The following is a 15905-nucleotide window of genomic DNA, read 5'->3' on the forward strand; positions in this document are numbered from 1 at the left end:
TCATTATTACTTCACCATCAAATATTGCACCCAGACACGAAGCTGTCATCGAGTTCCTTAATTATCTTTAAAATTCTAATAGCAAGACAGCAATGTCTGTTACAAATGCAACACTGGTGACGAAAAATGGACAACATGCAATTATGTCTTGAATAAATGAACTTACCACCAGGCTAAATACTTGGACTATACTATCTGTAATTCATCCCTTCCTAGCAGAATGGAATACCCTGTTTCGGGCATGGTAGTAACCCTAAGAGATTGCGCCTGTTGATGGCATACACTGTTGTAGAAAGGGCAGCAAGGTTCTACTCGCCTACTTTACTTCAGTATAGATGGCACTAAAAAAAAAACTCAGTCAGTAAGTTGTCGAGTAGTTTCCGCCGTTTTCGTATAGATGGCGCCATGATCGAATTTAAAACCTTTTATCGGCGGGAGAATTTGAATTAATATTTATGTTGTTCATATTCCTTAATTACATACTGAATTTTATGAAATTGAATAATGAAAAATTATACCGGGACAAGAATCAAAATTACATTTTTCTGTTTACATAATAAAGAGTAAATTTATACAATCAATTACAGTATCATATAAATAGTAACAACTATGCGCAAATTACAAGTATTACAATATTATTATGAGTGTAGTAAAAAACATTCTCTGTGCTATACTACACTTACATGGTACTTATCAGTAATATTTACAATGCTCCACACTAAGCGCAATTTCTCCTCTTTCCGTAGGAGAAAAACACCATTAATGAAGCTTAACATGTTCAAATATTTTGTGGAACGTGAGACGTGGAACATGTTCCACAAATTGTAAAACGTCGAGACATTTATTTTTTTTTGATTAGACAGTTCATAGAAAATTAGGATACCTATCACAGTCCATGGACACACATGTATATGAAAAATATATTAATAGTTTAAATCTCTGTTTCAAATTTATAAGTCTACAAAAAAAGACTTTAAAAAACAATTTCATTGTTTTCTACAATTATTTTCATGTTCTTTGTATCGTCTTAATTAATATGTTTCAATTTGTCCATGTACAGTGCTAGAAGATGTGTTTTTTTGTTTGGTCAGAAGTACAAACGACCGTTTCATGGAAGTTAAGACAATAGATGACGTCAAAAATCTTAAGAATCTAGTATAAGTTAAAAATTGATATAGAAAGAGCTACCAGAGCTCTCCACAATTATTCACGAAAACGCCCTTTTAGTGCAAAACGAACGATTACAAAAATATGAAGAACTTCTTTCTTTTATATCAAAGATATTAATGGTCCTTTCTCTGTAAAGGCACATTTGAATAGATATTGTACGCAAGAGTCAATGAGGCAAGAATTTCACTAAATAGATTAAGTCCTTGTAAAAATCTGACCAACTTTTCTTTCTTTACAATCTTTCTTATTCTCTTGTTTTCCCTTAAATATAAAGGAGAAAAGAAAATGTACTTTCTCTTTATTCTGTTCTTTTATAAGAAAAGAGCATTGTTAGAAGTTATTAAGAAAGATTCCAAGTAGTATAATTTGTTATTACAAGGACCTTAAGTGTAATTGACATTTGTATTTAATTAAAAAATTTCTTTTCATTAACTTTGATTTTAAGTGACATATATACTTTTAAATCCATAATCTTAATTTTTAGTTGATTATAGCTAAGTATATTTATTGGCAATATCTTTTAGCAAGAATAATATTGAATTCGAGCACTAATAAGATCTTTTTCTGAAACTCATCTTAAGTTCAAAAATTCAATTTCTAAAAGCTGACATTTTTGTTTCAAAATTTAATCTTCCTCTGAAAATATGAAAATCAAAAGAAAATCACAACTATTATTTGTAATTGACCAAGTAGTTGAACCAAGTAGTTTTTAAACCTTTTCTAATCCACCAAAAATATATGTTTTAGGCAATGATATTGTTTTTCTAATGAACATACTAGAAGTATTACTTGAATCTTGTAATAAGTTCATGTAAACAAACTGCTCACAGAGCTGAAACATTTACAAATATTTGTTGTATATTATAAATAAAATGTAATACTCATTAGAGTATTACAATATATACTTCTTAAAAATAGTTACTATACACCCAACAAATTGCAACATAGAAAATAGTGATTTTCATTTATACCAATATTCTATCCCTTATAAGACATGTAATGAATCTCACAAACGTTCACAATGTTGAAAAATTAAATGTTCTACGGAATTTTTATAATGCAAATTACACATACGGTTTTTACAACTGAATATTTCAATGAATATCTCAAAACTACGATTAATTATATCTTTAAAATGTCAGCAATTACAATAAGCGTATAATCAAAGAGATATAAAAGAGGTAACAGTAATGTAACGCTAATAAACTATGGTTCTCTATATCTATTTTATACTACCTATACATTATTCAGAACAAAGATGGTTTTGATTATTTATGCGTATCTTACTTTTCTATTGTATTTTCATTCAACCTCTTTCCTATACTTCACTATGATATGCTTATGCTATTAAGAAAAGAAAGTAGAAACGTAATAAGATACATTACAGTACCGTAAAGGTGATACATAAAGGCAACATAGTACCGTATAGACGATAGTCATAAACAGTTATTGCAATTTACATGTATAAATTAAAACCGCAATGATGAAAACCATGGCAGTTAAATTAAAGCTTGGATAAGAAATATATAGTTAATGTTAATTTCTGAAATTAACATTAAATAATTACTTCTTTCGTTATTGAGAGCCATAAATTGTGTTCATTGTCGTATGTTCTAAACATATTTGTCATAGGATAAGATAAAATGGCACAAATTTCATTGTACATATTTTCATTTCTTATAAAAGATGTAGAACACTGGAAACGTTAATATCTTTTCTTGTTCTTTAAAAGTTCAATTTCATTTGCCTTCCTGAGACAAGTTCGAATTTACATAAATTAACGTTCAATACGGTATTAAATACGGTACATCGTTAATATGCAATTGCAGTTGCTTAAAATGAAACTGACAATGTACATTTTCTTTACAATAATTTGTGTGGTTCTATTGGCACATGGCTAATACAAATTTTGAATTTCACTTGAAAATATGTTTTCTGGCCTTTACACATAAGTACCTTTTACAGTTTCATTCATTTAGGGAGTGTTGCAAACATACTCTTCCCATTAGCGTTCATAAAATTTTCTACTTTCACATAAATCTCTCATTGACACCAAAGAAAATGATACAGTATAGGTATGCATGCGTTGTACTTCAAAGATCGGATTTGTCCTGCATAACTTCCTCCGAACAATTTCTGCAGGATAAACAAAGTCACGTGAAAAATACTATAAGAACCCATAAAATGAAAATAATTGCACCAACTCATACACATATAAAAATCAAGTACACTTTCAATTTCATACCTTGCATTGACTTTAGCAATAAATTAATTTACAAATGTAATATAAACAGAGTTGGTGAAGAGACTTATATAAAATAAATATTGATGATAATAAAGACATTAAGAATAAATTTTAATATGATACATCCGAAAGAGTAGCAAGCAAGCTTGTCTTGAAATATACTAATGTAAAGAATCAAAGTCTAAGAGAATTAAATAAATATGCATTAGTTAGAAGCTAAGTATTAAATTAATTTTTGTCATTTGTTAATATTCTAATTAATACTATAGGCACTAATTAGAACAATTTGTAGTGTTACTGTGATAGTATTGAAATTAGGTACTTATGAATAGTATTAATTTCAAAAGGGAAAACAATTGTAAACTTTTGATATAACACAAACTATAAGAAACAGTATAGGTGAATTTCTTTTTTCACAAAATTATACACATACGAACTATACTAACAAGCGACATTATACCTTCGACTGAAAGTAATTATTAATACAACAGTGCATTTGCAAATTTCATATGTTATTATCAGCTCTCTTCAATCAAAATGAGTATTCTTTTTGATCAATAATCCATAACACGTTACAACGAATCAATCGTCAATTTTCATCCAAGCTTTTCCAAAGCAATGAATTTCTTCTAAGTACAGTAATAATAAATTTTATACTATTACTAAATATACTTGCAACTAAAATTTTTATACCAGTCTTTGTATAATCGTTTAAAATTTTACACAGGAACATATTGGTACATATTTACCAACATGTGAGATGTATTTGTTACGTATATGGATCTTACATGTATTGTAAATGCTGCCTTTGATGAAACAATAAACACAAAATGATGAAAAAGGTTTAAGGCACATGAATAATGGAAGAATTGACCAAATATGATTACGCAACAACAGCAAATGAGAAAAAAATGGTAGCTTCTAATATACTAATTACAACCTTCTTAATGAAGCCATACTGAGGGAACTGCATTTGGCCTTTCGTGTCGGTTGAACCGACATAGGTGCTACTAGAACATCATCTCTAGATGGCGAGCCTGAACCACCATTACCCAGCTCCTGGAAAGATACACGAATATCTATTTATCCTACTCATATATACACAAACAAAATCACTTAAGCCACACAAGTAACATTTAGTTTGCTAGCAAAGAACAGAAAGAACAACTAATGTACCATGCAAGTTCATAGGTGTATTGAAGAAAAAAATGCTTATACATGTGGTTTTTCTCAGTGCAAATATATTTTACAAAAAAGTAACGTAAAGAAAAGTAAGAAAATAACAAAAAGGGATCCAGCCTTGAATTTATAAATGAAAACAAAAATTAAAAAATTTTTTAAAAGTTTGCTATTACAAAACATCTTTATAAGGGGGCGAAGTAACTTTATAAAAATATCAATGCTTTAACATTTGTAGAATCTACTTCTGAAAATATCGCCCTAATTATTAACAAGATAAATTTAGAGTTCTGTATTTAATTTGTGACGCGAAGTATTTTGATCCAGTCGAAACACTGTGTGACGTCATTCTCCTAAAATCAATGTCATCTATTGAAAAAATATGATTCTATTTTATCCTCCTCTCTACTCCTTTTCACAAGAGGAAATTTTCAGAAACTAAATTACTGTTCTTTACATGAACTGTTTAGCACTGAATTATTCAACAAATGTTTGTTAAGATAAACGTGCTATATTATACTTACGTGATAAAAAATGAAAATGTAACGCTACAGCAGCATAAACATAAAACTGTATCATTAATCTTGTATCGAAAGAAACATAGCAAAAAGGACAAGATCGACATACACTATGGATAAATTAATGTAACTCGTAGAATAACAAATTAAGCAGAATAATATATTAAAATGAATATAAGAAAAGGACAATATGTAATAATTAATATACAATAAATTAATCTTTTGAAGAAAAAGCGAACACAGTAAAAAAAGAAACAGATAAATATCTTAATCAACGTTTGAAAATCTGTAAAGATACAATATCAAGAACATCAAAATATGTACAAAAGCAATAATATTCTCATGGTTCCAAAACCATGATCTTTAAATAGATCCTAGTAGAAAGAGTAAAATGGCCAAGATAAGAAAGGGTAGTTAATTAAAAGCAAAATAAAAGTTACAGCAAGCAAAAATTAGTTGGAGAAATTAAAAGCTATTTTAAGAGAAGACAATCTCCTGTCGTGAAATGAAAGTAAATGAGGAGAAATGGAAAAAAAGTATAAGCTAAATATACTAAAGAAAAAAAATTCATGCGATAATAAATTGTCAACTAACGTTAATGTTATTGCAACTAGCAAGTCGCATCTGTGCAAGCTGTTGACTCGCTGGTGTAAGACTATTAGTTGATCCAAATGGTGACATCATTGTTGACATCGCTCTCTTCAACTTGCTTGGAGTTTTATTAAAACTAAACGCTCTGCCGACTTTCATCCTTGTACGAGAAGCAAACCTGAAGAAAAACATTTATTGCAGATTTATTTAAACTTTAGTTTCCATATAGAAATTGAACTGAAGCATTTATTGAAATTTTATTTTCCCCTGATCGATATAATTATTATGTTTGAATAAACGAATTGTATCAAATAACATGTTACAAAATAATTTATAGAAACATGCCACTGAACAGAGGGAAAATAAATTTTCTAGCAAATCAAGGGATGTAGCAAACCCCAAACCTTAATAAACCAGTTCAAGTAAAAATTATACCACAATTTTAATATGCATGCAAAAGGTGAATTGTAGTTTAGCAATAATTTTGGAATCTTTTCATGCCAGACTATAGATATTACAAGACTATGTTATAAATGGAAGAATATATGTATATAAAAAGAATTTATAATTCCAGAAATACAAATTTTTAAAGATAATTACTAAATCTTTTGTCATTTATTAATAAGAACACCAGTGATTGAAATATATTAGTCATGTAAATTATTATGAAGATATGTGTTAAAATTTTCAATATTTTCAATGTATATATATGTATATATAAAATCTTTCAATCAATTGATGTTAATGATCTTAAACAGGCTGATATGCTTGAACTGGCCAAACTATGTTCGCGGAGCAATATAATTCTATAAATTTCATCATAAAAAACTGAAACCGATTGATTCAAATAAGCAAGGAACAAAGGACTAAAGCGAGTAAAAAAAAATGTAATCAGCCTGGTGCGAAAACTGACGGTAGTGGGACATGTAACGTGGTTTCACACATGCTATTGAGTAGGAACACATACGGGTCCATATACTCCAGGTAAAAATTATGAAATAGGCTCCTGCAACCAAACGAGTCGTCGCCCCATTATTTTTTGTTAACATGCAATACAGGAGAAAAACGGTTTAAAATATCTAATAACTTTTTCCTTCGCAAATATACATACTGTATCTTATACAAATTAATTTTCCTTTTTTTTTTATTTCCATATTTAATGTGCTGAAAGTGCAATGATCTTACAATTTTTAATCAGGGATTGAAACAGTTTTTCAGATTCTATTTAAAACAGTTATAAAAAATTGAACAACTTTACAAATGTTATGAGTAAGAAAAAATACTTGCTCATATGGTCCCACTTATAGTTCCAAAACAGTTCAATATCAGTTCTAAAAGTGATTTTGTAACAGTTTCATATGGGTTTTAATAGTAACAGATAAATTCTGATAAAGTCAGGTAAAATTATAAAAAGAATTCCCTTGTAACCTACAGTAATACTAATACCTACAATGCCTACAATGGTAATAGACAGACAAAAGGCAAAGACCCTCTTGAGATTGGTGGATGCGGCAACAATCACATACGTTCGAAAGAGTTGTTTTCTAGATTCTAGAATTTAAAATCATTTCAAGCGAACCAGAATAAACTGTGTCAAGTATATCTTAAAAGTGGCGTTTTGCTATATCACATTGACTACCTTACTTTATTTTCCTACATTAGAATAATCAATTAAATTAGTATCAGATTAATATTACATTTGTATTAAAATTGTGTTAAGACAAAATATTAGAACAATATTGTTAGTATTAAGATAGGTAAAATATTATTATGAACTGTTATGGAATCGACATTAGAACCAACACTAGAACAGAAATCAGAATCTTGTTCACTAGTTTTGATTTTTCTTCCTTAAAAACGAAAACCACTGTAGTAGTTCAATCCCTGCTTATAATACATACGTTCTATGAACAAGCTAAAAAACCTACAGCCTAACAAACTTTAGTAATAATGCAGCGAAGTTAAACTATACTAAAAGAATAGATATACTAACTAATTATTTATCCGTTTTATATACGAAAATTATACTTCTAAAAATATTTCTCTAGAAAAACTGTAAGTATTATATACATGATAATATAATTTTTAAGTCATGGATATGGTGTTTTAAATTGAAAAATATACTTACAGTTACAAGAGAAATATAATTAATTCGAATATTAAAATTATACAATAAATATAGACTAGAGTTTTTCTACTTACTTAAATGCTTTACTTAATGTTCCCAATGCTACATCACTTGTGTCAATTTCAAGCTGATGTGAGTCTAAACTTATCAAGAACGTATCCTAAAAAATAAAAAAATTTACATAGTGATAATAAAAAAACAGAGTAAAACTAAACTACTAAAATTCATTGTATCATGCAATGAAACTTACCGCATCAGGTTTACATACTGTATTAGCCATTTGCCTGCATAAGGTTCGTAAATAATTTGTCTTGTTTACTTCCTCATCAGTGATTGTAAACGAAAACAATTTCTCTTTTAATTCTTGATTACTTCTCACCATTAAAGCAAATACTTTATGGCATTCTACAAGCATGCATAGTACATATTTCATATCAGAAACATTTTCAACATACATATAAATATACAAAAGCGTTCAGAAACATTATTAAACATTGTATATACAATGCTTATTGAAGTAGAATCTCGACATTTTCCGCGCCAAGGGCTACAAGGGCGGAGCAAGAAATCAGTTTAAGAACTTACCATCAGTTTCTTTTATATCCACAACCTTTTTTATCGTACTAAGTGATAACATTTTGATATGTTTATACGGCTTTCCCTGACTTAATTTAGTCGTGTGCAATCCATTTGCTGTATTCGGACTCTTTAACGAATTAAAAGCTTTAGACCTTTTCTTGCATATTTCAAGAGTATCAGTAAACAGGAATAGAACTAAATGATCGCCACGCCCACTTAGACCCTCACTAAGTTCCATCACGTCGCATTTACCAATGAATGATCGATGTGATGAAACTAAATGCGGTGGACAGTTGTCAATTTCATTGAAAATGTCGAACATAACTAACTGGCCTTCAGTTTTTCTTTTATCTTCATTTATATACGTCATGACTTCTTTAATACTGCTAATGGATAATTCCAATGCACTATGATCTGGATTATTTTTACTGGTGTGTTTAAGAATATCTGTAATATAGAAATATTAGAAATATTAGTTATCCGTAGTTAATTATAAGAATTCATTGAATAATTAAAATTAATAAATTTACCGTTTAGTAATAAACTAATACTGGGCAATCTTTGTACTGGTTTAATCAGTAATTCCTTTAAGCTTTGTCTGCCACATTCTGGTTTAGTTTGACAAACTTTCAGAAAAGCGTGAAATCGCGATTTATTTTGATCACACTGATCGAGCATCTCCTTTGTATTTTCGAAGAAATTGACATATGGTGGATACGCCTTGACTAGGTCAGGTGCGAACTTCAGAAATATATTACCTATACTTATATCCTCCATCCAATGAGTGGCACTGTATCTCAATTCTTCTAACATTTTTTTATGAACCTCATAAATGGGTGGAAAATTTCCAAATATAATTTTAGCTTCTGTACCATTTAATAATTCGCCACTTGTATCTATGAGATCTTCCAGCGGTGATTTAAATAGCTGAAAGTAAATAAATATTGCATTATACAAATACATTATATCATTATTTGATGTAATACATCAATATATTACCGTCATTATTGTACTAAGAATTCCAACATAATTTGACTCTGTTTGTACTAATTCTAAGAAAACTTGATGACGCGGTGATAAATTTTTCCTAGCGTTGTCCGTATTAACAGCTTCCACTTCTGGAATATCTGACAATTATTATTAATTCAATTTTATATTATCTTCCCCTTCGTATGGTTCATATCACATGTTATTATCAAACTTATGCAATTGTTAGGGCATGTTAAATAAAATAAAAAGATATGGAATGTAATATTTTAAATTAAAAAAATAAATGAACCACAAAGGAAGGGAAGATGTCGGAGGATAGTTAAAAAAGCAGCAAAACGTTTCACAAAATAATAGTTAAATAACAATCTTAAATGTAGAATAGAAATTGTAGAAATGTGTAAATGTTAAAAGTAACTAACCATCAAGTAGTGGCTTCTCTGGACTTGTTGTACAGTCCAGGAAACTTCCACTAACACTTAAATGCCCTGCATCACTGATACTGGATCGTCTCTTATGCAATGCTGGTGAATCTGTACCATTCTGAACCAGACTAGATAAAGTATCTGCTAAGCGTTTACGTTTCCGTCTCGTGGATGCTGTGCTTGGGGTAACAGCTTGCTGACTATCACGTCTTGCTGCTACAGTTGGCGATAGAACGGATTCTAAATACTAGACATAAAATAAACCATTAAACGAAGATACTTATATAATAATGTTATTAAACTTACATCCTCAAATAAATATTCCTTCTCGTCAGCAGCACCTTCGTTTTGCACAGATGTCCAAAACCATTCAGCTTTTACAATGTGAGCTCTTACAGAAGCTAAATCCGGTAATGCACTTACATTTGATTCATCCACAACCTAAAATAATAATAATTAGTTAGTATGTAATAATGTGTATCTTTTTTAATAATTGGGACGAATACAATAGATACATATTGAAACATACAACATACAAAATTTTGTTAGTTCCCTTTCCAATGTTATAACATTGTACCATAATCGTAGAGTATGTTATGTAAGTTATAATATATGAAATACTAATTATATAAATATACAACGTTACAAGGTAAAAAAGATGCAATTTCATGTATTTATATTAACATTAAATCACAGTGAAAACAGACAATACATACACATGTATATGAATCAATAATTTATCATTAATAATCTCTACATTTGTACCCATTCTGACAATACATTTCTCTTTGATTACAACTCAACAATTAACCAAATAAACTACCGATTGTTTTCACGATCTACATAATGATCTAATGTTTTAAAAAAAAGTAAAAGTACCAAAGATAATGTTTTGTCCTCCTGTTTCTCCGATTTCAAACGATCACCCTTCAAAGGGCAAAGTTTAAAAGAAACATTTGAGTATTTTCCATCTGATGCAAAAATATTTCTCGCACCAAGTTTAGGCTTTGATAATTCTGCTACCTTAGCATGTACAGGAAGAGGACTAGGTAAAGGAGTATACTTTTGCCTTTGATGAATTTCTGGAATTTGGTGACATGGACTAACCACAACGTATTGTTTAAGTATTGGAGAAAAGTTTAAACGATTAAACTTTGATAAAATAGATGAATTCAATTTACAGGTATTCAAAAAATTGTTTCTTCTCATTCTTGTAGGTGAATTATGCAGAAGAGAATCGTTCAATTCTGAGTCATACTGTCTTAATAAATTTGGTTGAGAATGTATTCTCTTAAATTTGAATTTATCTGGTGAAATGATTTTGCGAATGGAGATACAAGACTTAGCTTTACTCCACTTAATATGTCTCCTAGGGGTTGTAATTTTCTTGTTAAGAAAAATAGAACTATGTGGACATTGTGTATTCTTGCAAAATTTTAATAAATGAGCTTTACTATTAGAACAGTGATTATTTATGTATCTAGTAACTCTTTTCTTGCACAATGTAGATGACTTAATATTATGTAACCCCGGTCGAGTATATGCATTACCATTATCACTGTTCTCGTTTGAAATAACATCTGACACAATGTTTCCAATTCTTTTGTTACTATAGTCCAATGAATATGGAAATGCAGAATACATGTCCAGCATAGTAGATGGAGCAAGAAAATTAGTTTGTTTCGATGCACTTAAATCATTTGTTGATATCATACTAGAATACTTTGTAGACATATCGATACCAGAATCAGTTCGTAATATTGATGATTTAGACGTATTGTAAGATTCATCTGGAATACTTAGATAATCGTTTAAATTATCATCTATACAGATCGCTGAATCCTGACTGATATCATCTGGTACAGAATGATTGCATCTGTTTTCTTTACATTCTAAATACTGATGAATGCAAGGACAAAAGTTAAATGGAAGATGACTATTATTTTGCTTGTTTATTAAATTAATGTGGCTATTGTTGCAGATAGATAAAGGATTTACTTTTTTCATATTAGGTATAGTATTTGTGTATGGGTTATAGAAAGTAAAGGAAAATGATTTTGTTTCCATATAGTCTGGAGTGTAATTAGGATTTTTAGTAGATGGTAGCATATCAAAAGCACTGCTTGATTTCTTGTATTGATGACTTCCTAAATCTGTTACCTAAGGAATGTAGTGTTCTTTGTGTATCAAATGCTTATGTTGTATGCTGTGTATAAAATTCATTGGTTATCGAGTATGTTTGATAAGCTTACCACATGTGTACAATTAGGATCATCAATTTCTGTAGATTCACCGCCTTGCTGTTGTAAAACTTCACACATATGACGCTTTTCCTCTTCAGGGAAACCAAAAAAACATACTTTTGCACCAAAAAATGGTTTTAGTTTATAAGTTGTAATCTGTGTAAAAATAATAATTCTGCACATTAAATGTAAAATTTTTTAATTCTATATACTCTTCCATTTTCTTTAGTAAAGACTTAGATGATATGAATAAAAATTAAATAAAAGATGATTGTGTAGCTTTTGTGTTGTTATTATTATTCAGATTATTACCAATTCTTCATTATTTCCGTAATTGGAAATATCGTCTTTGGCATTCCATAGTGCTATTACCCACTCCATTGACATAATAGGGACCCTAAATGTAACAGCATACCGATACTTATCTCCACCACAACAGTTGGCAATGAGATGTGTCACCTTAGCACCCATTTCTTTTCTAATACTTCCACCCATATTGTGAATCATGTTGATCAGTTTAGTCTATAATATCAATCATTAATATAACAAATATATTGAAAATTACAGTATCATATATTATGAAGTAATAACTTGAGACATACCAATTCATCTTTTTTCCTGAATCCAGTAAACACTACTACTGTGCCTACCATAGCTTGTGTATACATTGGTCTATTAATACTAGGTAATGAGTCCTTTCTTTCTGCCAATTGCAGAAGTGCCGTCGGTCCCAAAATTCTGCAATATAACCGAAAATCTTTTTTATTATCTTTAAGGAAATTAATATATGAAAAGAGATACGACGAACCTATGAGCACTTTTATGAAGAGCATCATATTCAGGTCCCTCAAACTTTTTTAATATAAAATAAGTACAATATGCTGTATCTTCTACATATTCTAAACCAGTTTCTGATTTGAGAACAGGTACGTTAAACTGCTGAGCAGCTGCACCAAGTGCAGGATCATCACCAGCTGCACCAATTAAACATATCCTTTTCTTACGTGGTATAATCACATCTGAAATTAAAAGAAAAACAATTTTTGTTAGATAACATCATTAACAATAATTAATTTAAGCATGCAATAAAAATAACTATGATTTATTATTGTTATTATAAATAATTCTTTATAAAAATTTAAAAAGTGACTGACAGAAGAATAAAGAATGAGACATTAATAGTAATATATACCCTATAAATTATCAAAACCACAAATTAACCACTAATTATTCAAACAATAACCACAGTTGAAAAGAATGACAATTTTAGAATGATGATTCATGAATACAATAAATACATAGAAATTGACAGTAAAGGTAATCCTTTTACATTCAGAGGCACAAAGTGCAGTAAACATCTATTGTTCCAGGCCTAATCTCATTTCACATAATAGGTACCAAACAATCCTCCCCTATTCCTTTCACTTTTATATCTTAAATACCCCATAAATAAGCATATATAAATAATGACTAACCTAACATAAATTTCAGATGTATGGATAGAAGATATTCAAAATATAATTTCTGTTTATTTATTAATGAGTCACTGATTAATAACAAGTTCAGTGATATTTCAAATAACCTCACTCTAAAATGTTTTTATAATTATACCAATAAACACTATGAACTATTAAAGTAAAATGCTTTAATTACTCATAAAAATATTTTTCAAGGATTTTACTTTGAACATTTTTTTTTTTTTTTGTTCAAAATTTATACCAACAGAAATTTTCTGTTTACCTAACAATTAATCATTGAAATTATTAATGAATTATCTACTAATGAAAATTTAATGATATTTTTCTGTATACATTTAATAGTTACTTATTAATTAATAACGAAAATTTGACAAATGTATTTTGAAATATTTTCTCTACAAAATAGTTACATAAATACATAATAAAGATAATGTTACAATAAACAGAATATTTTATAAAAAATCATCTCGTATTTCAAATAAAATAATTCATAACAAATAATATATTTTCAATTGATAATAATTTGTTTATATGTATAGAAAACTAACTTAACTAAAGAACAAATACGAAACGTATTATCGGTTCAAAACAAATACGTATACAATGAATAAGAAGAAAACTTATACTAATATTTTGAAATGACAAATTGTACATTTCTGACGTAATTTTGTGGAATAAGCCAAGGACGAATTTTTATAAGGAACCACTGACATTCCTTTAATGGTCAATTCAGAACGTTGCACGAAAATATACTACAAAAATAAGGAATATTATGTCGTGATTTATCTGCGGGTCACGGCGAGTGACAGATATAAGACACTAACATTGTCGCGTGAGTTTTGATAAAGAGTGAGGTAGGGTTAGTTACCACAGGTGCTCTCCGTCTAGACATCAATTAATAACATACGTAAATTCCAAAGGATGATATTAAAAATGAAAGTATCGGCGGACTTACGTTCATTTCTAACTGTTTCTTCACTATTTATATCACTGATACTGCTATGAACGCTTTGCTCTTCCATTTTGGCCGTTAGTTACAACATCGTTCTGCTCGTACGCTCTTCTTCGTACTGATTATTGGAAGCGCCTCCTACAGGCGAATCCAGCGAGAAAAAGAATTCAGAAAAATAAGGGAAAACCGTGGAGTACGATAGCGCAACGTATGGCACCCCCCAAATAATGATGACAAAACTGAAGCTCAAACCCTAAACAGGTCTTTCAGGTGTACTTTTTTTCACGGATCTTACAGTACATGGAATTCTTCAGCATCTGTGTGCGTGTGTGCTATATGTTCACATATATATGCTTTGCTGTTGGCACTGAAAGGCACTTATCGTCGGCATTTATTTAAAATCCATTATGAACACAACATCCGTGTGGTCCATAGTCATTCAACTGAGGCTGACATGACTGTCATGGAGTTGTACGGAGACGTAATTATTCACAATAACGTAATTTAAAAATTTTTTTCGTTTTTTTGTATTCAGAACTCTCACTTTTACTATCTGTTGATTGCTAATTTTGCTCCTTTTTTAACTATATCGCTAATACGCAATTATTTCACTCACTTCAGATTGGTGTGAACAATTCGTTTTATCGTTTACAAAGAAATTGATAAGTTCAAATTAAATATTTGTATAACACTATGATAAATTTTCGTATGGAAATATAATGTGCACAGAATTAAAAGATATATAAAGAGAAAATGGCTTACTATAAAAAATAGTATTTTAATGATATTTATTGATTTGAAATATTGAAAACCAATAAGTAATATATGACAGCGACAGATCACACGCGCCGTTAACATCACTATTGAGATGAAGTTATCGCTAATATCATATATCTGTATAGTGTTTTTTACGTCACAAGATGCCAACCATTTTTTCACTATATCTTCGAATTACATAAATGACAACTGTTGCAAATTATATTTCTACACCAACAAATATATAAATAAAAGAATTATATTAAAATTATAAATAAAGAAACTTACATAAGATTTAGTATTTGAGCTTTTTAGTGCTTAGTACTTAAATATTTGGTAACATTGAATATGCGCCATGTTTTTTCTGTTTACAACTTAAATTCTTAAAATAGTAGATAATTAATTTTTAAATAAACATTACAAGTATGACATTTAAGAAATGAACGAAGTTTTATATTAATACTGTTGAATTTTAAATAAAATTTATATTAATATTATTGAATTTTAAATGAGTTATTGTCTTCCATTCAAAACGAAATAAATTATTTATGCAAACATTTAAATTGACTTCATTAATTTTTATTCGCGTTTTAATTTTTTACAAATTATAACTAAAGTCGCGCCAATTCATAAATACATTCATACACGATATTG

At 29.2% G+C, this 15905-nt stretch overlaps 2 protein-coding genes across 8 annotated transcripts in view; both read right to left on the reverse strand.

Annotated features, from left to right (window-relative positions):
• The window catches only part of LOC117603143 (neural cell adhesion molecule 2), a 53060-nt gene extending 52755 nt beyond the window's left edge, over window positions 1–305 (reverse strand). Inside the window, exon 1 of the mRNA XM_034321984.2 lies at window positions 167–305. The gene's annotated coding sequence lies outside the window, so the exon portion shown is untranslated. The remainder of the gene's footprint in view (window positions 1–166) is intronic.
• On the reverse strand, window positions 201–15363 carry pbl (epithelial cell transforming 2 pebble). Of its 7 annotated transcripts, none has more exons than XM_076691399.1 (17): window positions 14499–15363; window positions 12874–13084; window positions 12668–12803; window positions 12378–12587; window positions 12075–12221; window positions 10702–11982; window positions 10129–10263; window positions 9820–10069; window positions 9410–9537; window positions 8941–9337; window positions 8417–8857; window positions 8082–8236; window positions 7906–7991; window positions 6617–6709; window positions 5707–5881; window positions 4356–4474; window positions 201–341 (listed from the first exon to the last, which is right to left on the reverse strand). In XM_076691399.1, exons 1-17 carry the CDS (start codon window positions 14563–14565, stop codon window positions 317–319), a joined length of 4056 nt encoding a protein of 1351 aa, XP_076547514.1. In that variant the 5' UTR covers window positions 14566–15363; the 3' UTR covers window positions 201–316. The 7 variants fall into 7 exon arrangements, with proteins under 7 accessions (XP_076547514.1, XP_034177878.2, XP_076547513.1 ...); XM_034321987.2 differs by lacking the exon at window positions 201–341 and adding an exon at window positions 552–3306; XM_076691398.1 differs by lacking the exon at window positions 201–341 and adding an exon at window positions 553–3306 and having other exon boundaries at window positions 9410–9528.
• Window positions 15364–15905: the final 542 nt, after the last annotated feature.

This window comes from Osmia lignaria, chromosome 12 (assembly GCF_051020975.1).
Source record: "Osmia lignaria lignaria isolate PbOS001 chromosome 12, iyOsmLign1, whole genome shotgun sequence".
NCBI classification, from domain to species: Eukaryota; Metazoa; Arthropoda; class Insecta; order Hymenoptera; family Megachilidae; genus Osmia; species Osmia lignaria.